This window comes from Psammomys obesus, unplaced genomic scaffold (assembly GCF_907164565.1).
Source record: "Psammomys obesus unplaced genomic scaffold, mPsaObe1.curated_primary_1811, whole genome shotgun sequence".
NCBI lineage: Eukaryota > Metazoa > Chordata > Mammalia > Rodentia > Muridae > Psammomys > Psammomys obesus.
In genome coordinates this window covers 13,091,199-13,114,891 of record NW_026585686.1, presented here as the reverse complement: position 1 = coordinate 13,114,891, position 23,693 = coordinate 13,091,199, and the positions used below count along the sequence as shown (strand labels likewise).

Here is a 23,693-nt window from a genome sequence, read left to right as displayed (position 1 = left end):
TCTTTACTTTCCTTCTTCTCATTGCTATAACTCTATTTCCATCTCCAAGCTCCAAATAAGAAGGTACTAGAGCTGTTTTAAAGGTGGTTGTATCATTTATCAAGGGGGGAGGTGCACTTAGTGGAAGAACAGTGAAGAGGTGAGAAGCAGGGCTTTAAGAAAATATGACAACACTTAGTCAAGTTTTAATTTTTTATAATGTTTTCTCAGAAAAATGGAAAATATGACTTTGCCCATTCTCAAGGGGAAAAAAAAGCCCAACTCTTGTATTTTACTAAATTGCACAGAGATATTAGAACATGCAAACTGAGGAAGGCTGGAGAGATAGTGGACCCCAATTCAAATGGCTTGCTTATCCAGCACAGCACTAGGAAGCTGGATGTAGTGCCTGGTTCTATGATCTCCGCTACTCAGGAAGCAGGTAGGATGATACTGCATCTGAGAAAACTTAGCGAGACAGACTCAAAATGAAAAAGAAGCATTTTAGTATACACAGTTCAGTGTTAGAGCAGTGCATGAGGCCCTGGATTCAATCACCAAGACTTGGGAGGTGGTTAAAAAAAAAAAAAGAAACAAACAAAAATGAGAGAGAGAGGGAGTTGAAGAATTTAGGAAGGCTATGTATACAGATTACAATGGACCTCCTGCTCCACATTCTTAGATACTGTAAGCCTGAGGTTTATGAGCTCTCTGGATACTTGACAGTAGACTCACAGAGGTTTCTCACTGCCTGTGATAGGACAAACTGTTCAATCTGATAAAGACTACCCTGAACAACTGCATTTGAATCTGATGCAGCAAAGACCAAGAAAAGGTAAAAGGGAGACTGTGCTTTAAGACCTCCTGAAAGAAAACCATTAGGAATCTAATGATATAATCTGGGAAGTTCAGGAAGCCTTCAATCCTCTGTTGTTTGGAACAATTACAGGATTGTAGTGGCATCTTTAAGTTTGCTGTAACACAAAGTACAAGAACAGTGATGTTCATTTAGTAGTGATACATGAACAGGTTTCACCATGAGCTCCTGTTGTTATGGAATACTAAAAATGGCCAGTTTTGCAGTACATTTGCTTAACAAATGTCACACTCAATAGTATTCAAATACACACACATACACATTCATAAAAAATTCACATATAATCTTTAAGAACTCTAAAACTTAATATACTAGTTTGGAAACAGGCACATTTCTGGTCAACACCTTGTGTAGTGAATGGTGATTCAGTTAAATACAAAGGTGTCAGGCCATGGGGAACATACTTAGAAATCTACTACTTAGGAGGTCAGCAAAATGGCGCATCAGGAAAGGAGTCTAGATTCTCAGAATCCCATGCTGAAGGGGAGAATTGTTTCCTGAAACTGTTCTTCAGATTTCCACGTATGCACACTCATATATACACATGCATATAGAAAAATAAAACACAATAAAAAACCTACTTATTCCTGATATGTTTTGCAGTGAAGATTCTTACTATGAATAAATTAATTTGCACCTCTTTGGAACACTTGGAAGCTTACTGAGTCAGAACACCTCATGAAAATAAAATCACTCAATATGCACTAAAGAAATGTAAAACAATACCTATAAAATGCAGCTACTATATTAATTCAATTGTTCATTTGTTCAATTTGTATCAGATTTGAAGTTGTGTTTGAATTAGAAATACTGATATTAATTTTCTAGTTAAAAACAAAGGCATGCATAAGTTGGAAGTTCTGGCGCATAAACAAAGTATATTACCTCATATTCCTGGGAAAACTTGAGGTTGTCATTTGCTTTCAACCTTTCAATATGATCTGCAAGTTCCAAGATGGGTATTGGAGGATGGCTAGCCATACCTATTAAAAATGAAAAGGAAATAAGTTTGACTTAAAAAAGAAATGACGTTAATACTTCCAAAATATAGTGAATGCTAGAGTTAGAAATGGCCTGAAAACAGGTGAGTAGTAAAGATGTTTTATGTGAGGAAGCAGGCAGATAGTCTGGTTACTCAAAGCAGTACATGCTCTAAAGGAAAGATTTTGGGAACCAAGTAGATAATTCACCAAGCATATCCCCCAAACTAGCATTCCTAGTGTAGAAAAAAGTGTTACTGTGCTGTGAATCAATGAGGTTAGCTAGCAAAGAAAACTGAAAGTTGGCCTGATGTCAACTTCTGCTTTGAGTAATTACTGTTATGCATCTCAGACTCCTTCTCCTGCACTGTATGGAATGGAAATTGTGTGGAATTAAATGGTGTGAATGAAGTCAACCAAAGAAAGGACAGTGAAGAAGGCCTGAAAGGGAAGGAGGAGCAGCTTGATAGGAAACAAAAAGTGACTTATGTATAATCAAAGAAAACTAACTTGAAAGATGAAGGTTACCAGGGTAACCGGAATCATCTGAACCTGTAAAGGAAATGATGGTGTAAATAAAAAAAAAAAAAGAAAGTATGGATTTGTTTTAAAAAATGAAATGGATAGCCTGATATACCTTTATAAAGGACTAATATAATGCAAGCTTGTGCAGGGTTTACCATATAATATAATAGGTGAGGATAGCTTTAGTATTTCACAGACACTGTCAGGTGACAACATTCACATGCAAATATGGATACAGAAAATGACATGCACAACTGCTCACTGACAATGCTAACCAACAACACACTGACACCAAACCAAACTGAACTTCAAAAATGTTTCCACTAGTAGCAGATTGTAGAGGCTGGGGTTGCAGCCTTTTCCTGGCCATTTATAAATGGCTACACTAATTACATAGTAGTGTTTTGCCCCCCAGGTATCACTCTTCAACCCCCAGCAAACTTACAAGCTACTCCAGATGTAAACATCTTTGTCCACTGATGAAAAATGAATTCAGGAAAATGAGCATATGGTGAATAAAAAGACAAAGGAAAGAAAAGAAAGCAGAGAGGGGTCTGATACATCTTAGTTCAGTCGGCCAGCTGAAGGCACATTAATTTCACAGTGTTTGTTAAAAATAATCTGCCGTTAATTTTGATGATTCTTGTGTTTTTCTGATGTTTTCTCTCTGTTCACATGATTTGATCTTGTCTCATTGAGATTAATTTTGCAAGTGTACCATGAGAGAGAATTGCTGACTCGGATATTAAAAGACACAAATTCCAGCTGGATTGAGACAGTGAACTAACATGCCCCCAGGGAAGCATCTGAAGTAGAAAATTAGAAGTGGGGAGCTCCAACTGGAAGCTCTGGTGATGCTGTGCTGTCACTGCAACTCTGGAGGGTAACAGGCTGGAAGGATGACCGTTAGATCAACATGACAAGATTACTTATGAATACTTTAGAAATGGTGCCTATGTAAAGTCACCCACTAAGTTCCTTTATCTGACATGCCAAATTATCAATGGCATCATAAATTAAGTAAACAGACCAACCGACAAACAAACAAAACTACTTTGCTTCTTCAAGACATTCTGCTGCGATGTGATCTGTGGTGGCTTTGTGTTCGTGGCTGTGAAGGTCTACTTCTATGAGCCAAAATCTTGTTATAGGCCCAACAGAAATGAGTTGATTAGATGTAGATTCTGTTTGTTGATGATATAATTATATATCTGTACCAAAATTTTGGAGCTCTTCCTGAAACTTTTCATACAGATGGCAGAATGGAACTAATATACATTTTTCTGGAGGGAGAAGTTTAGTGACAGCAATCTAGTAACTAAGAGTGAGCTTATCCAGATGAGGCACTCCCCAGAAAAGAGAATGGAAATACATAAGCACAGGAGATGTTAGACTGATCTGGACATGAAAATGGCTGATGTGGACATCATTGCAGTGCTTTAACAGAGAAAGTAAAACAGACAAAGATGTTTAGACCTTTTCGAGCGAATCGTGGGAGAGAGTTATTATCATATATGGACTGAGTGGTGGTTTGGCTAGAGAGGGAGGACACAGAGCCAATCAGGGAGGCGTAGGGGACTGAATTACTGCTCAAAGCTGCAAAAGTAAAGCCAGTTGGAGATGGGAAAAGTATTAGTATAACAGCAGAAGACCATAAGAAATAACACAAGATGTGATCACATATATACTTCTGACATGTGTTCTCAAAGTACTTTTTCGGAAACTAGGTACAGAGAAATCCAAGCAAATCTGTATTCACTCTTTGTAAACAGCATTAAAAAAAATCTGGTACTTAAGGCTTGAAAATATGTATCATATATACCCAATTTCTCAGACAAGAATGGCCATTTTACCTACAAGGGGTGGACCTACAAGAACTCCATGGACTACAAAGGAAAGGTAGGTCCGGGATACAGAATATGAAGTTACTTCTGCTCTGATATCTACTGAACAGGGACCGGAAATTGAGCCTCTCAGTGTCATTATATATAATATCAAAGTATGAAAGTAGGTTAATTCCGAGCAGCATCCTTCTTCAGAACACTATTTCGCTATACTGATAGAGACTCTGGACAAACAAGGGTCATTTAGGAGTGGTTCCTATAAAACAATTTTTAAATTATGGCAGCTGTGCTTTGAGGTATGGAGAGAATTCTTTATAAAACAGAAAATAATTATGCACTTGAGTTTTTTTGCTATTTATGTTTAGGAAAATTTTCTTTAGCTGGCCAAAACTGTACCTACTCCATATAATGATACTGATTTCCTTATCTTTATGGCTGAATACCAACATCAGTTTGATGTCAAATAAAACATGGGAAAAGTTACTCTAACCTGGAGCTCTTTATTTCATGTAGAAAAACAATCATAAAAGGAGGTTGACTAAAATTGGACCCCTGTAGACTCATATTTGAATGATTAGTGAGTGGTAATAACAGGTGGGACCTTGATGGAATAGGTATGGTCTTGTTGGAGGAAGTGTGGCATTGGGGAGGGATCCATTATTTCAAATGCCCAATCCAGGCCCAATGTTTCTCTCTGTTCCTGCTGCCTGCCAATCCTGATATAGAACTCTCAGCTACTTCTCTAGCACCATGTCTGCCTGTGTGCCACCATGCTTCCCACCATGAAGATAAGGTACTGAACCTCTAAACTGTAAGCAGCCCAATTAAAAGTTTTTCTTTTTAAGAGTTGCTGAGGTCCTGATGTTCCTTCACAGCAATAAAATCTCTAACTAAGACAAAGAGTTTACTTTCTAATTCTCTTGAAGAAAGTTGTCCATTGCCAACTGCTGATAAATGCAAATGAAACAATACATATTCGGGATTAAGGAGTAGACACTGAAAATACTAAGAAGACTACACTGATCTCACTGTAGTGTTGGTATAATGTTCTTGTGGAATGTATTCAATTTATCCTTGTTCATTCAAATGCTGATTTTTCTACCCCACTATTTGGTTTCAATCTAGACATTGCATTGTAATATTTATTCTAAGCATCACCTGTCTCAAGTTTGTGTAAACATGCCACCATTTGTTCTCTGTGTTGTCAATAAAACAACCAGCCAATGCTGTGCAATGGAGAGTACAGGGTGGAACATCCTGGTCTGGAGAAGAGAAGAAAGAAACGAGTGGGAGGAGTGGGAGAGCAGAGATTCAGGAGGAGAGCACTTGGAACCATGAGGATTGATGAACCAGACCTAAGATATGACTAAAAGCAAGTATAGTGTTGGAAATTCTGAATGGGAAGAAGCTATGTGGGCTCAGAGATTTAGGATGGAGTAATCATTGCCCAGCATTGTGCTCTGGGTTAAATAAATACATCCTAGTCTCTGTGTGGTGATTTGGGTATACACCTGGTTTAAGAATAAACACTGTTTAACTAAAAGATAATTCAATAATAAATATTAATATTCAACAACACAGTAATATTTGCTCAGCTTTTTTCTGGAAGCCTGGTCAATTTTCACAGTCCAGAAAACAAGCATGAGTGTGTGTGCCTGCATGTATGTGTGTGTTCATTCAGAACATATTTTCATATTAATTCTAAGTTGTCTTTTTGCAGCTGCACATCAGACCAATTAATCCAGATACTGATATTTTAAGTTCCCTAGCAGTGGCTATTCATCCTACGAGAATTCATGATGAAGACAATAGGAGCCTTGTAATTCTATTTGTTACTATTTTATGCTAAAAAATCCTATCAGGATTTATGAGAACAAAATAAACTTTTTTGCTAGTGATATCCTGTGAACAGGCATTATTTCTTTTTAGATATTATTAGCAGCAAAGAACTTGAAGTATAACTAACAATGGCTGAGGACGTGACAGGATCAGGGTATCATTGATGCACAACACAAATGCATTTTAAAAGTTTGCATTGACCCTGAGCAGGGTTTTCATAATGACGCCACAGCATTTACCAGATATGATGTTAGAATGAAGCCCAATGCTCTCTTCACTATACGGAAATCTATAATACACGTCGGAGGAAAGAAAAAAGATCACTACTTTCAACTTGGTACTTACTGATGATAATAGTCAGAGTGGCTTTCTTGCATGAAGTAAAACTTCAAAACTGTGATATTTTTAACTAAGATGCATTTTGGAGATAATAGAGTCCAGTGTTTTTTATTTTATCCAATAGGACTGAAAAGTTCAAAAATTGTGCCTGTTCACCTAAATGGTGAATAGCAAAAACACTACTATGCTGTTTTATCTCCTTTCCCTGATTCCTGTCTAGAACAGGAGCTGATTTTTCTAGACCAAAGGCAGAATCCAAGGACTGAGTGAGTCAGGATGGTACAGACAGTAACCAAGGATCCTTAGCTATTATTCAGCAGCCACTTTTACAAAGAACTATCCCCTTTCTTTCTTTCTTTCTTTCTTTCTTTGTGAGAAACAGACTTGGAGGGCTAATTTTGTTTTGCTTTTCAGGAAAGAAAAGTATACCTTTTTATCTGAATAACAACCAGAAAAATGAGGCTCAGCCCTCATGTCAGTCATTCTGGATGTGGAGATGTGTGTGGTGCCTGAGAATGGAAGCTACTCTGTTCTGTTGCTTTCTGGGCGAAGTGGAAATGTGGGGTTAGTGGGGGAACTGTCCCCACAGCTAAACATCCTGATCAACTATCAAGTGACAACCTCACAATTTTCAATGTGGATGTACCACCATATTCTTGAAATTGAATAGATGACAAAGGTAAGACATAGAGGGCATCACACAGAAGCACTAAGGGAAACAGGAATTTTATACACACAGGCTTATCTCTTTAACAGACAGGATGAGTACACTTGTTTCCCATCCAGAAGGTTGGGAGTAGATATTGCTAATAACCTGGTGACCTTTGCTATCTGTATGGCTAAATCCCTCCAGTGTTTTTCCCTGACTTTCCCTCTAGACCTTCATCTTTAGCCCTGTTTCTCAGTCAATAGAACCCATCCTTACGTACTTTAGAGGCTGGCAACCTCTATACTCTATCAGTCAGAGAACACACCAGATCCTAGTCCCTTAAGATATATAACCCATATTTATGTCTGAGATAATATGTACCTTGGAAAAGAGTTTCCATGATGTCATGCTTTATGCTTTCTTCTGCACTAGGATCAGAGTAATTGTTACCAGAAAACTTTTTTTCCCCAAATTGTACTGTACTTCGATATGCCAAAAAATAGAAAGAAAGAAAGAAAGAAAGAAAGAAAGAAAGAAAGAAAGAAAGAAAGAGAGAGAAAGAAAGAAAGAAAGAAAAAGAAACTGGAACTTGCAGGGACCCCGACAGTAAGAACTTAAAGTCTCATTTGGCCTACTAGATTGTGACCTCTGCATAAAAGAACAAACTCTTCCCTTTGTTTAATTTGTGAGAATTAAGATTAAAGAGTGTTGCTTCAATCTAGGTGGTGATATGTACACCAAGCTCCGGAGTACCACAATTATCATAAACCACCCTACTCTAAAAACAGTGTGCTAATTAACACATCTTAGAACCCTGAATTCAGCCTGGTTTTAGGGTGGGTCAGGGAAAGAGTATTTAGGCTCAGGTCTTCAATGAATACACTGAAGATTCCTTTTGTTAACATCCACAGATTCCCTAAAACTGTGAATAATATAAGCTCAAATTTTTAAAAAAACTGCAGTGCAACTTGGCAAAACATTATTTAAAAATATAAAGGTGCTTTTGCTTTTAAAGTGTTCTTACAGTGTACCATCACTTATGGCAGGCTTCAAAAAACTAAATTATCCCTACACAGATGTTCATTAAAAAGAGTCTCAGTGTTTCCAATCCCAAAACACCAAACTTAAAATCTCTAGTATTCAAACTATCTTGACCTTGATTTGATGCATCAGTGGAAAACTCCACATCTAAACTAATATGATAGGTGGCAGTAGAAATAGAGGTATACCGAAATACCATATAAAATTAGTTTCTAAGAAGTGAGAAATAGTAAGATATGGAGAGGACAGGAGCTCCACAAGGAAAGCAACAGAACCGAAAATCTGAGCACAGGGGTCTTTCCAGAGACTGATATTCCAAGTACCATGCATAGAAATGACCTAGAACCCCTGCACAGATGTAGCCCATGGCAGTTCAGTATCGAAGTGGGTTCCATAGTAATGGGAACAGAGACTGTCTCTGATATGAACTGATTGGCCTATTCTTTGATCACCTCCCCCTGAGGGGGGATCAGCCTTACCAGGCCATAGAGGAAGACAATGCAGCCACTCCTGATGAGACCTAATAGACTAGGATCAGAAGGACAGAAAAGAAGACCTTCCCTATCACTGGACTTGGGGAGGGGCATGTGTGGAGGAGGAGGAAAAAGTGATTGGGAGGGGAGGAGGGAGGGAACTTCAGCGGGGATACAAAGTGAATAAAGTGTAATTAATAAAAATTTTTAAAAAGAATAAAAGTAAAAAAAAGAATGAAAAAAATTACTTTCTAGCTACATATGTTGTCTATGAAACAGAAACAACATTTAGACTTGGGTTCCATCCCAAAGATATATAAGTTTATATATACAAATATTTAAAAGAAAGTTAGGGGTTCTGACTCAGTGGCAGAACACTTGCTTAGCATGCAGGAAGATCTGGGTTCAATAGCCAGTTTTAAAACAAACAAACAAACAAACAAACAAACACATACATAGAAAGTTCTTGTCTGTTATACAAACACACTAAATAGAAAAATTCAATTTTAAAATATTTTGGTTCCTAGTGTTTTATATAATGAATACTCAACTCACACTTGCTTTATTTACTTTCATAATTGTTAAATCCTTATATTAAATTCCTGTAGAAATTCTGTAAGTTTGCTAAGTATAGCTTTTGTGGCCAGTATTAGTGAGGACACATGATTTTTGCTGTCACCGAACATGTGTGCTTACAATGTCTCAACCATATGTTAGGGTTTGCCTGACAACTATTTATGATAAAAGCAAGAAAAAGATGTGGTAGGTATGAACCAAAGATAAGATCATGTTTCTCAAATCAATGACCTTGTTATAAGTGTATCTGACATAGCAACCATTAAGAGAACTTCATTTTCTTGAAAATACTACTTTAAAGTGAGGTAATAAAAACACTATGTTCATAAATGTATTTTGTAACTAATAATAAGTAAGATATAAAGAAAAAATATATCTTATATCTTATATATCTTATATATCATGCTATATAAGATATAATCACTTCTAGGGAGAAACGACAACAATCTAAGTCAATTATGTTAGTAATACAATTAATAAAATATTCTTCAGGAATATTTCTCAGGTACGCATTGAATGATAGACTTAAATTTCATCTTATTTTTTGTAGAATTTCTCAGAATGAGAGATTTGAACAAAAACTATGTTCCTTTATATCCAAAATTTGCCATTTTGATTCTATGAGTCAGAGTTTTACCTATATAAAATACCAGGAATAAATGATCTCTTGTTAGTTAGTGTGCATATATTTACTTAGAGTACAGCATGAAGATAATAAAAATGTACATATAAATGTGGGTTTTATCAGCACTGATGCAATCACTAACACCAGTGGATGAGGGAAGCTATAGCACAAACACTCAAAATCAGTTTGGCTACTGTGCAGGCAGACTGCTGCTGACATCACAATTCCTGAAACATTAACTTTTTATGAGCGTTTATGTTTGTTTTTCACAGGCCATCTATCACCTACAGGCCACATTTTCTTTCTGGCAAAACACAGTAAAGTCAGCCCTATCCTGAATGGAGGCTTTGAGAGCTACCATCTCTGCTTTACAGTTCTTGTGGCTTTCCTGAGAGTCTTTTTGTTCTGTTGAGCAACTTTGTAAGGGGAGGGCAGAGCAGGGCCAGCAGAAGGAACCAGTGATGTTGGTGGTGGCTGGTAGCATGTCCCATACTCTTCGTTGCCCATCCTTTACTTCTCTTTGTACTAGACAGAACACATTCTTCTCTAAAACAGTGAACTCGGTTTGCTTTGCTGCGAAGATGCACAAATATGAACACAATCGTTTTATGTTTTCTTATACATTACTATCTTTTCACAATGTCCTATATCTTACTCACTTTTCCTCTTTTCTACCAACCCTGGACTAGAGAGGGAAAGACATCAGCCAACAAATTTTAAAACATTTTTAAAAATCTGTAACTGCTAATTATCATCAGAAAGATAAATGCCTCAGCTGTCATATTTCCTCGCATCTGACATGCAGAGATTGTGACAATGGTGTGAAAAGATCTGCAAGACATGAATGGCAGAGTCCATGAACAGGGAAGGGCTTAACACATGTTGAAATCTGCAAAATAGAATGAGATCAACATTGTGAATTGCAAAAAAGGAGAACAAAAAATAATATTATATCTTGGAAAAGGCCCCCATTGACATCACAAAGTTGGAACCTAATTAATAATGACGTTAAACAACTTTGAATAAAATCATAGCATTTCACTTTTTAAAATGTCTTAGTTTTGATCTGAAACCTTTCTGTGTAAGAGATTTATTTCTTAAACACTAAGAATCTCTTGAAAATAAAAAAGCAGAAAAAAGTGTATATGGTCACCTCTCTACACACCTACTGCATATTTTCTTTTAGAGGACTTCACACAAACTGAAGTTCAGAAAGGCATGTGCAGAATCTTCGGAGGCAGACTGACATGTAAGAGCAGAGTGGTGATCAAAACTCTTTTCTTTTTATTTTATATACGATAAAAAGAAGAATTGATATTTATGAGATAAAGTGTATTATTCGAAAATGCCTTTGTTTGACTGTTTCTCAACTCAAAATTATCACAAAGTCTAGACATATAGAAAATTGAAATGATAACAGTGAATAGTCTAGGCAAAACCTACATCCAATGCAAGCATGATTTTTAACTTTCTGAAAGTCCCTCCCTTAGAAATATGTTTTGCTTTTATAACTATAAACAATGTATACAGAGAAGGCATACAAAAGAATTTCAAAAGAGAACTATTTCTTTGCAGTGCCGGCTAACAGAGTTCACTTTTGCCTGATTCACAGCCTACCTGCCAACCATCCCTCACTCACACAGCACTTCCTCTAGGAAAAGGCACGTGAGGCTTAATAAACATTCCCATTTTTATTAACTAATCTATTTATATTGTGTGTATGTGTCCATGGGAAGGTTCCCTCCTATGAGTGCTGGGGATGGAACTTGGGTTGCCTGCTTTGGAAGGAAAAGCACTTACCTGTCGAGCTACCTTAGTGGTCCTAAGGCTGTAAAAGCTTCTTTTATAATAGAATCATTTTCCCTTTTCCACAAAACTTTAAGATTTGTAAAAATTGTCTAGGGGTTAATAATTTTAATATAATCCTGCCAACCTACTCTGCTGAGGGGAGGAGACTAATATACCTAACTGCCAATCCCATAATAATGCTGTCTATCTCAGAACACCAATAACTGAGGAGCCATTAATGTAATCTGTAATTATCTGAAAGCATTAGGTAGCTGAAGTTTTCCCAAATGTGTCTAAATACTGCACTGTGAACTTTAGCTAAGACATAAATACACAGCTGTGGAAGATACTGACAATGAGAAGAGCTTGCACCTAGTTTAACAACAAAATTTCACAAGTATGCTAACAGAAAATTATGCCATAGCTGAACAACAGTGGACTGAATTCTTAATTGCCTGTGATCAAAATTTGTCTGTGATACAGTTAAACTGTCAGAATAGTGTCAAGTGACAATTGAAACATCTGCCAAATTTGAAAAAAAAAAAAAAAAAACTTAACTGTAGACTTTCTAACTTAAAATGCAACTTGTATTTCACTTACAAAAATTTAAAGGAAATTTAGAATAGCATCAGAGGACTTAACGACATGCCTTCCTCTGTTCTGCACAGCTGATGCACAGCCAACATGCAGTGTTGGCTGGCTACTTTCTCATTCCTAACTACCTGTCACATGTGGCATCGCCTGCTCTCTTGGGGATGTTCTGGGGTAGGTCTTTGGTATATAAATCACAGTTTTCTTATTTCACTGAATGTCATATTTTTAGGAATGAAGACATGGGCTATTAATTTTCTACTTATGCATGTCATTAATAAATATCCTCAACTGTTAATGTTGTTTGGGAGTAAGTATTTACAGAATAATAGGCGTGATACACATAAAACATATTTCACATAATGAAATATAAAAAAATTAAATAAAAAATATGTAGAATCACAGCACCAACAAAATCTAAGGATCACTTTGGTTTGTTACCCGATAAAATCATTGATTCTTGAAAAAGAAGAGAGAAAAGAGTGTAGATGGTTACTCTGTTATCAGCCCCACCTTCTGCTCTTACACTCTGTTATGTTTCTAAGGCAACTGGATACACTGGTAGGAATTCATATCGGTTGAAGCAAGTGTCCATATCTCTACATATTTAACATTAACAGTTCAGTCTACTTCATTTGTAAATGTCCAGTTGTTAGGACAGCAGCCCATTTTATACAGCCTGGGAGGAAAAGATGTTATTTCAGAAGCAAATCAGGCTTAACTGAATTGTTTCTTCATGCTAAAGCAAAGGACAGGTCTTACAGGAGGAGCTTTGTTGGGTAGGGCAGAGTAGTCTTTTTTTCTGTCCTCTTCCTTTACTACATTTCACTCCTTCCTCTTTATAACATTTTTCCACTTTATACAACTGTCCATTTAGTAATAAGGGGGACTCTAGTTAAATGATACCTAATATCATTTAAGTGTATACCATATATACACTTAAGTCTCTATTTATTAATTCAGTAAATTCTTTCGTGATATAGCAATGATACTTCAACTGCAACCCATGACACACTTTTCCTGTAAGTGGATACAACAGTTCCACATGCATTAAGAAAATACTTTCTTAACAGAAGTTTTGGAGCTGGACATGGGAGCACAGGCTTTAATCCCGGCACTCAGGGAGGCAGAGGTGGGCAGATCACTGTGAGTTCAAGGCCAGCCTGGTCTACAAAGTGAGTCCATGACAGTAAAAGCTACACAGAGAAACCCTGTCTCAAAAAAAAAAAAAAATGGGTTTGCTACATTTGTAAAAAGCATCCACAGAAGTGAAATGTACTTGAAGATGGGGTCTTTTGAAAGAGGCTCTGTTATTTTCTTTCTCATTATCACCTGTACCTGTTGCCAAGTCATCCTTGACAAACGGTTCCCTGTCGTGCTTTGTTCTTCTGAAGGAATGATGTTGGGCAATGGGAGTAGAGCGATGGCACTCACATGCACTTCTCTTGTTGACATTTGCCCACTTATTAAATGGTGCATTGTGATTCCATGTCTGTTAGAAGGCCAACCTTGCTTTCAGCACAGATCACATTTCACACAGAAACAGTGCACAGCAGCCTCAGAGAGAAATCCCTTTCCTCAGTGGATTACTGGAAATAAGGAATATGATGTAAGGAAGAATTTGGCCTACAGTGTTGTAGCTTTGGGGTTCCTCTTGGGATTGAGTTGGGTACAGAGAAAATAAATGAATTGCTGGATCCATCACTAAAAAATGTATTCTGGATATATCCTGATGAAGTCGGTATACTTCCATTTTAAAATGAAGCAATGAAAAAGTTACTGTACTTATTTGCTCCCTCCCCCCATTTTTTTATTAGATTGCCTTGAAAGAGCACCGTGAGGGAGGCTCAACATGGGGCACAGAGGGGACTACAGTGACCCTGGAAATCAACACAAATCCACTTATCCATCATGGACAAGTTCAGTCTACATTCATCAGTCATATAAAAAGTGTATGCAGGAGACTTGATTTTATGGTTATGAAGGCATATGGTTGCCTTAAAAAAGGCAAATTTAAAGAAGCATAACCCCATTTAAATCAAAATTTTAAACAACTCAACATTTGTGATGATTGTATAGCCACCTTGAAAATGTGAAATAGCTCTTTCATTTGAAGAGTTAGTATTTACTGTGTTCATCTATATGCAAAAAAAAAAAATGATGAAAATAAGTCAAGTATTCTCACATTTCATTGGGAATGTACAGTTTAATACCTACACTCTATCACACTGGGAGTTAGAGCATTCAGGCATTAATTAGAAACAAAAGACATTTGCCAGAAGTGTGGGGTATATTGCTAAAAGCAAATTTTAATCCCAAAGGCTTTTTAGATCAATGTTTTGACTTATTCACTATGGGAAGGTGTTACACTAGAACTGCTCCATGTGATGTTTTTTAGGTCTCTCTACCATTTGATATTTGGCATTTGCTTGACATAAACAGTTTGGTCAGAAGAAAGCAGAGTAGATCTAGTCTTGAAGTAATATTATTGTAAAACTATTCCTTATCAGAATAGTATTTTTTTTTCTCTGTTGAAGCACTTAATATTCTTTAGTTTAAGAAAAAACGTATACTTTTTCTATCTCAACTCATTCAAATGTCTCTAGCATGAAACCTAAATTGGTCAGTGAAATTTAGTATAATTAAATTTTTAAACGACATGAAATTGTTCATTCATTCATCCATCCTTTCTTTCTATTTATCTCCCTTGTCTTTCCTTTCTTCCTCGCTTCTCTTCCTACATTCTTCTTTCATAGTACCATAAACACAGAGAGCAAAGTATGAAATAAAGATCTCTATGAGAACAATTTCCATATTCATCTATTTACTCATGCATTTACTTTATAAAATGAGAAATCAGACTGGAATCACAGAACATAAATAAATTGTGTCATTCCCATTAAAATGATAGATACTTTTCTAAAGACTAAGACAAATCATACATCTCTCTTTTCAGCATTCCACTTCTGATTTCACAAAGTCCAAAAATTCCTCTCTGTTGGACACATAAGTAAACTTCAACAATAGAAAAGCAAAGGACTACGATGGACAAAGTGGTTCAAAACTAAGTGACACATCATTTCTCAGGACAATGCCAACTGGACTATGGCACTGTGACAGATGCTGTGGCCACTTACCTGGAGTTTGAAAGTTAAGGCGCCTTAACTCAACTGGATCTGTTGGGTGGTGTGAAGGGACCTCCTTACTGTTTGGTAAGCTGCTCTTTCTGGACTCCGACTCTGCCCTCTTCCTATGGGGGGGAAATTAAAATTTAAGACCTAAGACAGGTAAAATAAACAAAGAACTGACCAACAAACTACACCTTATTTCATTCTTTCCTCAAAGTTTTAGTTTCAGTGTTCTTGGACAGCTTTATTGCTAAAAAGCTTTGTGACCTTGTTCAAGTGCTCTTCTGTTAGCCTACAGGGGTTCCTCAGATGCACAAATTCTGTCAATGTGGATCTCAAATTCCTCTTCCGTTATGGGAATAAATACTTAATTCAGGTCGTTTGTCTTTGGGTTTGCAAGTGGCACCGTTAAGATGCTTTCAGACTCTTGCTCAGAAATCCTCATGTATATTAGTATTGAATAAAATTGTATGCCTCTAGTAGACAACAGTAAAACTGCCTGACCTCAAAGTGAACAATTCAATCTACTCTCCCTACTTTCTCCTTTAAAGAATATATAACTAGTGGCTACAAAATGCAGATCTATTGAGGGTAAGGGCAGTAAATGCATCTCTAAAATATTGTTATCCTAATGCCTAAAAGGAGAGTTGAGACTACAAAAGACAAATGTCTCCTGTCCTTCTGAAATTGAAAGGAAGAATGATAGTTGTAGATAGGTACTGTGGTGTTACATAACAATTTTGAATATTTTCTTAATGTTAGTCAATCACAGAAAGACAAGAAAAAATTAATTTATTTCATACAACTGCCAACTCCCCTAATCACTACTCAAAACCCCTCAACAGTTTTTTTTTCTATAAATATTATTCTTTACATAATTCACCTTTTTCTGTTTCAGTGCTGACTTACTTAGATTTACTTTTTTAAACTGCCATAATGGAATTTAAACAAATTTTCAAGTCAGAAATGTTGTTGTTTTTTTTTAATAAATTTATCCATTTTCTTCCAAATCCAAATAACTTCTTTAAGAGAGTTACATGAAAACCCCAAGTAGCAAATGGAAGCATTTTTTCAGATTGCCCTTTTCCAAACATTGATTTTAGCAGTCTCTATGTTATAGTCAATGTTATAGCATCTCATTCTTGCTCAAAGCAAATGCACTCTTATTTTGGGAACGGTGTTTTCAATGTGTTTAGGTACTCCTGTATCTTTTCATATGACTGTGGTAAAGATGACCTGCAAGCATTGCTCCTGGAATATCCATGTTAGTCAGAAAACCCTGGCTTTCATCTTTGCTCATGTATTCAAAATAACAACAATCAGGGGATGAAGGGAAGACTGAGACAAAGAGGATGTGTACTTGCCTTTCTCAAGTGCAATGCACTGGTGAACTATTCTTGATGCAATGAATTTTCTTGGATGGCGCCTATTAGGCACCCTGCTTTCTAAGTACCTTGGAATATCCTATCCTGGGACTTCATTTTCCTACCTAAATATGTCAGAGAGAGCCTTAGGATAGAAGGTACTGCCAAGCCAATTTACATTGTCAATCTGAAGAGAGTGGTAATTCTGAACTGTGCCCAAGGTACTGGCACCTCAAGTTATATGGAATAAAAACTGAAAATGATGAGAATTGGTGAAAGATAAGGGAGAGTAATGAAAAAAAAAGAAAAGACAGGGGCTTATAAACCATGTGAGAAGAATGACTTGATAATCAATTTCAGAGTAGCAAATGCAATGGGTCTCAGCCTCATAATATCAACATACTAATTTTATCATTGAAGATGCAGAATTTCAATAGCTTAATGAATGTCAAAGACTTCAGCTAACCAGTCAGTCTCAGAGGAAGCCTACAGCTGGTCTTTTCATGTCACACAACAGGGCTTTCCCCAGGCTTGGGTCTTTATGGGTAAGTAGCCACATGTATACTTCTCTATTGATGTGCCAGACCCAATGATGAAAACCTGCATATTTTTTTTTTCCTTTCCAAAGTGATTCTACTGCTATTCATTCAACGGTGTGGAAAGCAGAATTAGAAATATCTAGGCAAAAAAAAAATTGTTTCACTCTTGAGAGAACCGTTGAACAGCTTCCTTATCTTCTTTTTCCCAGAGGACAGGCTGAGTGACACTGGCTATGCTGAGGGAACATTTTGTAAGGAAATTCAGCCTTTTTGGGTTTTTTTTTGGTTTTTTTTTTGTTTGTTTTTTTTGAAGTGGGAAATTTGGAAATGATACCATTTGTTAGGATAGAAGCCTTAGAAAGATCATAGTAAGGGATTAAAATTACTTATAAATTGTCCGTTCTATGTAATTTCTGTTCATGAAGGATTGAAAGAGGCTTCTGGTCATGTAATAGCTAATTTCTCTTTTACTTTGTCTGCTCAAATGAGATCCCCCAAGATCAAAGACTCTTATAGCTTTGTTCTGCTGAAAAAAAAAGGTATGATTGTGGCTGCCTATAATGATACTACTGGTAGACACTTACTTATTAGAATTGGAGCTTTTCAAACACACAAAGAATGTTTAAGAAAGAGTTAGAAGAAACAGTATTGGTTATCATCAGGAACCATTATAAGTAGTTCAATTTTATTTAAGATTTACTATCCTAAATTATGAAGAGGATGGAATAGCCTACACCAGGCCTAGAATGAATGTGGGGCATAGCATTTTGTAATAAATGTTCCAAGGTCCCATTATTTCATTTTCAATTAGAAAACTACATAGATCAATGGCCAGAAACATTAGAGTTTTCCTATTAAGGATATCAAATTCTACTTCCAGATTATTTCTTAAAATGACAACTATCTACCATATAAAGAAATTGTGCAGTTAAAGGAAAACTAAAGATGTCATGACATTCCACAATGGTAAAAATATAATGCTATTTTCATTTCCCTTTTACATGGCCATTAAGGTAGGATTTCAGAGAAAACTGAGTTTGTTTGGAAGATTGTATTCATTGTCGGGAAGGAGGTTTTGAATGTAACACCTTTTATGAAAGCTCTACTCTTAATATTTAAAGAAAGTAGAAATATTTAACAGAAAGACTTTACTGTTTCAGTGTCTCTAATTATGTTCTCAAGTATATCAGGCTGTGTATCAGCTATAGAAAGTTTTCTTAGTTCTTTCACTGATGAAAAAGAAGATGGTGTCTTAAGTTTTAGTCAGACTCTCCAATGTGAGTACAATGAGGAAGAAGTATAGTCAGTAAAATGCCTGCATGGTTAACAATAAAACCAGGGAATGGGAAGTAGGTTAAAAGTACTGTGTATTTTGGCTTAAACAAAGTAATCTGTACTTTTCTGGTGTATTAATGGATATTCCTGGTGTCCACAAAGACCCCTTCCTGAAGGTTTTAACATTCCTGTCACTGTGTTTCAGTGTGGCCGTCAGGCAATATAGGGCGATTTTAAAGACAGCAATGAATAATTATCAAACTTAAGTGAATAAAAAAAACAGCTATGAGGACTCTTTAAAACACAGGCTGATGTGTCAATGCCATGGACTGTAGACTTGGTTTTCTCAGGTGAGAAATAAGAATTTATATTTCTAGAAAATCCTCAAGGAATAATGATTACAAAGCTGCTGGCACTGGCACTACACACGGAAGGTCACTGAGGATAGTGCTAGCAGGACAGCAGATGACCTCAAAGATCCTTTTCTTAGTTGAATTTTAGCATGTCTATGTATATAAGTTAAAAAGTAGACATCAGTCTGGAAGCATCATCAAGTATATTTTAGCCATTATACTGTTGTGCTAACCAGGGCTGGGTGACATGAGGACAATTTTGTATTTTTCATGAGGGTTCACTAAGGGGTACAAACAAACAAACAAAACAAAAGGTCTACAGGACAACTCACATTTCTAACCTGCAGACACATTAACACACACAAATACTCAATTTACCCCTGAACACAAAATCCAGAGACTGGCTTCATGGCTTTCTAAATTAGGTTGTGAGACAATACATTGTTTCCTTCTCATAAAGTCAAAATATTTACCTCATCATCATTTTAATATCCAAATTATCACCTGTGTGTAGGCTCTGTCCAGCTTCCACTTGCTAGGTGGGATGTCTGAGGCTGCCCCCCCCTCACCTCAACAACAATTCAAGACTACCTGTATCTTAGCTTTCCCTATTGAGTATGGAAGGGGTTTAGTCTCTATTCCTCACCTGTCAGGTTTACTGCTCCATTTAATGCAGCACAAAATAAAGAAAGAAAGAAAAGATAAAAATTAAAAAAGGAAAAAAAGAAAGGCTTAATGTTAGTTGGCCAATGGTAACAAGAGTAACCATGACAACCAAGTTTTGAAAAGTAGTGCTCACAAGCAGAGACACCTAAGTCATACATATTAGTAAACAATAGTGCATCAAAATGTTCAGAGGCCTCTAATCATGAGAAAATGGAGGCCACGAGACTACATCACTGAATAAAGAATGCATGGGTTTCAATGGTGCATTCACTTTTACTTATAAAAAATGCTGCTAAAATCAGTACAGAAAGTGTATAATGATGAAGATATTAAATTTTTAAGATCTAACTCAGGAAAACAACTAATATTTTTAATGAAAATACAACAGAATTTCAGAAATATAGTCTTTAGCTAAGAAGTATGTAATTTCCTTGAGGATATGAAATTCTGCAAACAGCGTTGAACAGAGGAAAGTTTTGAACTCTGGAACATTACACCACAATGAAATACAGTAGCAGAAATAATTTTCTCAACACTTCTTGAAAAGTAAGGCAATCATAAATTATTTTTATAATAAAAGATGAATCACATTTTAAGTCTTTAAAAACATAGTACTTGTGATTATAAATCCAATGTACATGACCCTTCTGTATAGCTCAGCTAAGTCCCAGGAATGTTTTATTACTAGCCATTGAGAAGATGGCCATTTCCTTATGTGGTGCTTCTTTCTATAAATACATCCACCAGCTACTTATAGGTGCTTCCACCTGTGGTGATACGATGACTATTGAAACATGCTGTTTTTCAGGGACTATAGCCTTCTCCTGAAAGAATTAATCTGAAAAAAATATTCACTCGGAGGCAACAGGTAAAATGTTGGTATTGTAGACACAGGTACTAGAGACAAGGCAGTCCACTGAGCAAAGAAAGAAAAACAAATGTCACATTTATCTGTATAAACACACAGTGAAGGATGACAGTGACAGCACACTTAGTTAGCTTAGTTCTTTGTTATGAAATGTAAAGTGGTTTATCTAGTACCCTGAATAAAGCAAGCAAGCAAGCAAACAAACAACCTGACCTTTCTCACTAACTTTTCATTAATGGGTATCAGAGACTGTGGTGTAGGAAATCTCCTCTTGGTGGAAAAGAAAGGCTGCTTGAGACTTTACATGAAAAGATGGAGAGTTAACTAACAGAACATTTATCCTACAGGAATGCCTGATTCAGCCTTTACATGCATTTATATTTCTTTAAATATCTACTTTTGAATGCCTGTAAATCAGGTAAATTTAGGTCATAAAAGATATAAAAGATGAAACTGATAATAAGTTATATAATCAACAGCTGGAGGAAAGTAAATTTAATATTATTGGACATGTCATGTATTAATATTATTGGTCACGTAGTCAATGTACCTCTGTTCTGGTTGCTCGGGAGACAATAAGAAATAAGAGAGTCAAGATAATGGACAATTATAGATAGAGACACAACAGGTTCTATCATTAATAACTAGAACTTCAAGGTCATAGAAAGTGGGCGTTTAGGATAGCCTGAGTAGAGGGAGGAGAGGAAGGCACTCAGTCATTAAATATGAGAAGATTGACCAAGATAGGAGGAGTGGCATGGAGTGAGGACTGGGACTCCAGCAGGGGTACACTGCTGTAGTACAGGAGGCAGAGTCAAGCAGCAATGATCCTGCACTGGGTAGGGACCTAACTTCTCCACAAGGTATAATGGCTGCGATGATACACCTTGTGGAAATTTAGAAATACATGTATGTTGATGATAAAACAGGAGACTCTAGGAATAGCTGGAAAAGCTAAAATTAGTTGTTTTGTATCATCTACCTCATGATTTACACTCTTAAATCATGGAAAATATGGACAGAAATTTCTCTCTTCCTGGCCTAAACTATTGTGTCCACAGATGTTATTACTATTTATAGTATGCCATGAATTTCTTTAGCCTCACATTTTGCACTTTCTTCCCCACACCATGGCATACAGAAAAATTCACTATCATCTTGAGATTTTTTTCTCATATAATAAGGCTAATATTTTATTTAAAAATGTTTACTTTTTATATAAATAATCTCAGGCTGTATTAGAACTAATCACTGAGTGTTACACAGGAAGCTGAGCAGAATAGATGACTATGGAAAAATTAGTCCTCTGGTGAATTTTGTCAATGGTGGCTGGAAAATGGGAAGCTGGCTTTATATATCACAATTAGATACACACATATACATATAAAATAGAAAAATATAGAGTGCTATTACCTCTTTATACTTTCAGATTATGGAATAGTATTATTAAGAAGCTCACTTGTCTAGTTTATTTATTTTCTTTATAAATGATAAAGTTTGAGGTGTTGGCAAGGCGTTCTAGCTCTTCAGCCACAGAAGTTAACCTTGGCCACAGGGCTCCTGATTTATATTCCAGTGTTTTCCTAGGCCTTGTTAGCGTCTTATTTCTGAATTTATATTGTTGAATCATTAGATGAATGCATTATGAAAATCTTTACGAATAAATCAAAGGAAGAAATATTTTGCAACACTATAAATCTACCAACTGTAGTTTAATATTCTTAACAGTAAGTATATACTTTAGGGCCCTTATACAGGCTTCAGTAATAGTTTTGTCACTGGCTATCAATGACATAAAAATTCACAGAATAAAATAAAAGTATAATGAACAGAGTGATAGAAATTAGTGTCCCTTTTCCACATCAAAATAATTATTAAGAAAAATGTCTAAAAATCTCAAGTTGCTGGGTAAAACAAGCTTATTAATATGACAAGCCATCTATAACTACTGGCTGTTTCCAAAGCAACCATTTTGTGAGCAGGTGTAGATGGTAAAGGCAATTATCAAGTCAATGTGACCCACTTCTATTTTATGCCATTGATATCTCTAAACATTTTTTGTATACAGGAAGTAAAATATTAATATTTTCTTAATTATAGTTGTATAAATAATGATATTTTCATTTTTTTGTCACTGCAGCTGATCTATACATAACCTGAAAGAACCTAAGAGGGACTTAAATACATATTATATAATTAACTTTGCTCAGAATCTAAGCTATAAAAGACACCATTCATTGAATACAGATTTCCTCTTCAACTGCCTCATGATAATCAAGAACAACATTGTTGGTTCTACTTAAATTTCAAGTCAGGAACGTTTTTAGTGCTGAAGCAAGCATTTCTATTTCAGAAATGTTCCATGGCCTTCAGATGGCTAGCTAAATATACTTAGCATTCGAGGATGTATGCATTTTCCAACAATCACATTAGAAGATGCTCACATGTGCACATGCGAATGTAACTCTTAACAGAGTCATGAAACCTTTAAATAAGATGCTTCCTCTTGCAAGATTAAGGAAAATTATAAATGAGCTGCTTCTTTTCAAGCATATGTAAATGAATCAAGAAAAATGTAGTTATAGTTTGATCACCTCCTCTTGGGGGGGGGGGGTGCAGCCTTGCCAAGCCACTGAGGAGGAGATGCAGCCAGCCTTGATAAGACCTGATAGTCTAGGGTCAGACAGAAGGGGAGGAAGTCCTCCCCTGTCAGGGGACTATGGAAAGGGCATAGGGGAAGAAGAGGAAGGTGGGTGGGACTGGGAGGAGACGAGGGAGGGGGCTGCAGAAGGGATACAAGATGAATAAATTGTAATAAATAAATGTATAAATAAAAATTATCAAGGTTAGAGTTCTTAATTTTATATATTTACATAATTAACTTACACATACAATGGAATTAGTTATTAATTGCCTCACATATCATAATAAAATATGACCTGAAAATGAGGCATACATTCTGTCTATTTTTAATATCAGAAATATCACATTGCCTTGGCTAGAAATGGACCTGAAAACAGGTACTTTTTTTCCCTGGCAAGATTGCAGTGTAGGATGTGACCATTTGATTGAGTATTATCCAGATAACAATCAGATTGTTAATAAAATACATTTTCTCTCTTGGGTTACTACTTTTATCACACCAACTCTAGCCTTGGCTCACATAGGCCTCATGACTGACCTAAACCACATGGTGTTTATGTCTTATACAGAAGAGAGTTGAGAAAATATAACATGCTCCTTAAGAGGCATATCAATAAGATAAAGACTGGCATAGGAAGACTCAAAGCATCAACTAAGAGGAGATTCTGTCATTGACGCCTCATTCTCTGCTATTTTACAACTTGAGCAATTACATGATGGCAGTAATCTAC

General features: G+C 36.2%; 1 protein-coding gene across 5 annotated transcripts in view; it reads right to left on the bottom strand.

The window, feature by feature from the left end:
- Ptprd (protein tyrosine phosphatase receptor type D) overlaps positions 1-23,693 on the bottom strand; it is a gene marked incomplete in the record, with an annotated part of 2,622,804 nt that overhangs the window by 122,373 nt on the left and 2,476,738 nt on the right. For 4 of the 5 annotated variants that reach the window (XM_055629942.1, XM_055629948.1, XM_055629955.1 and 1 more), the window contains 2 exon segments: positions 1,742-1,839; positions 15,264-15,376. In XM_055629942.1, the coding sequence (XP_055485917.1) occupies positions 1,742-1,839; positions 15,264-15,376 (211 nt within the window). 5 annotated transcript variants of the gene reach the window in all.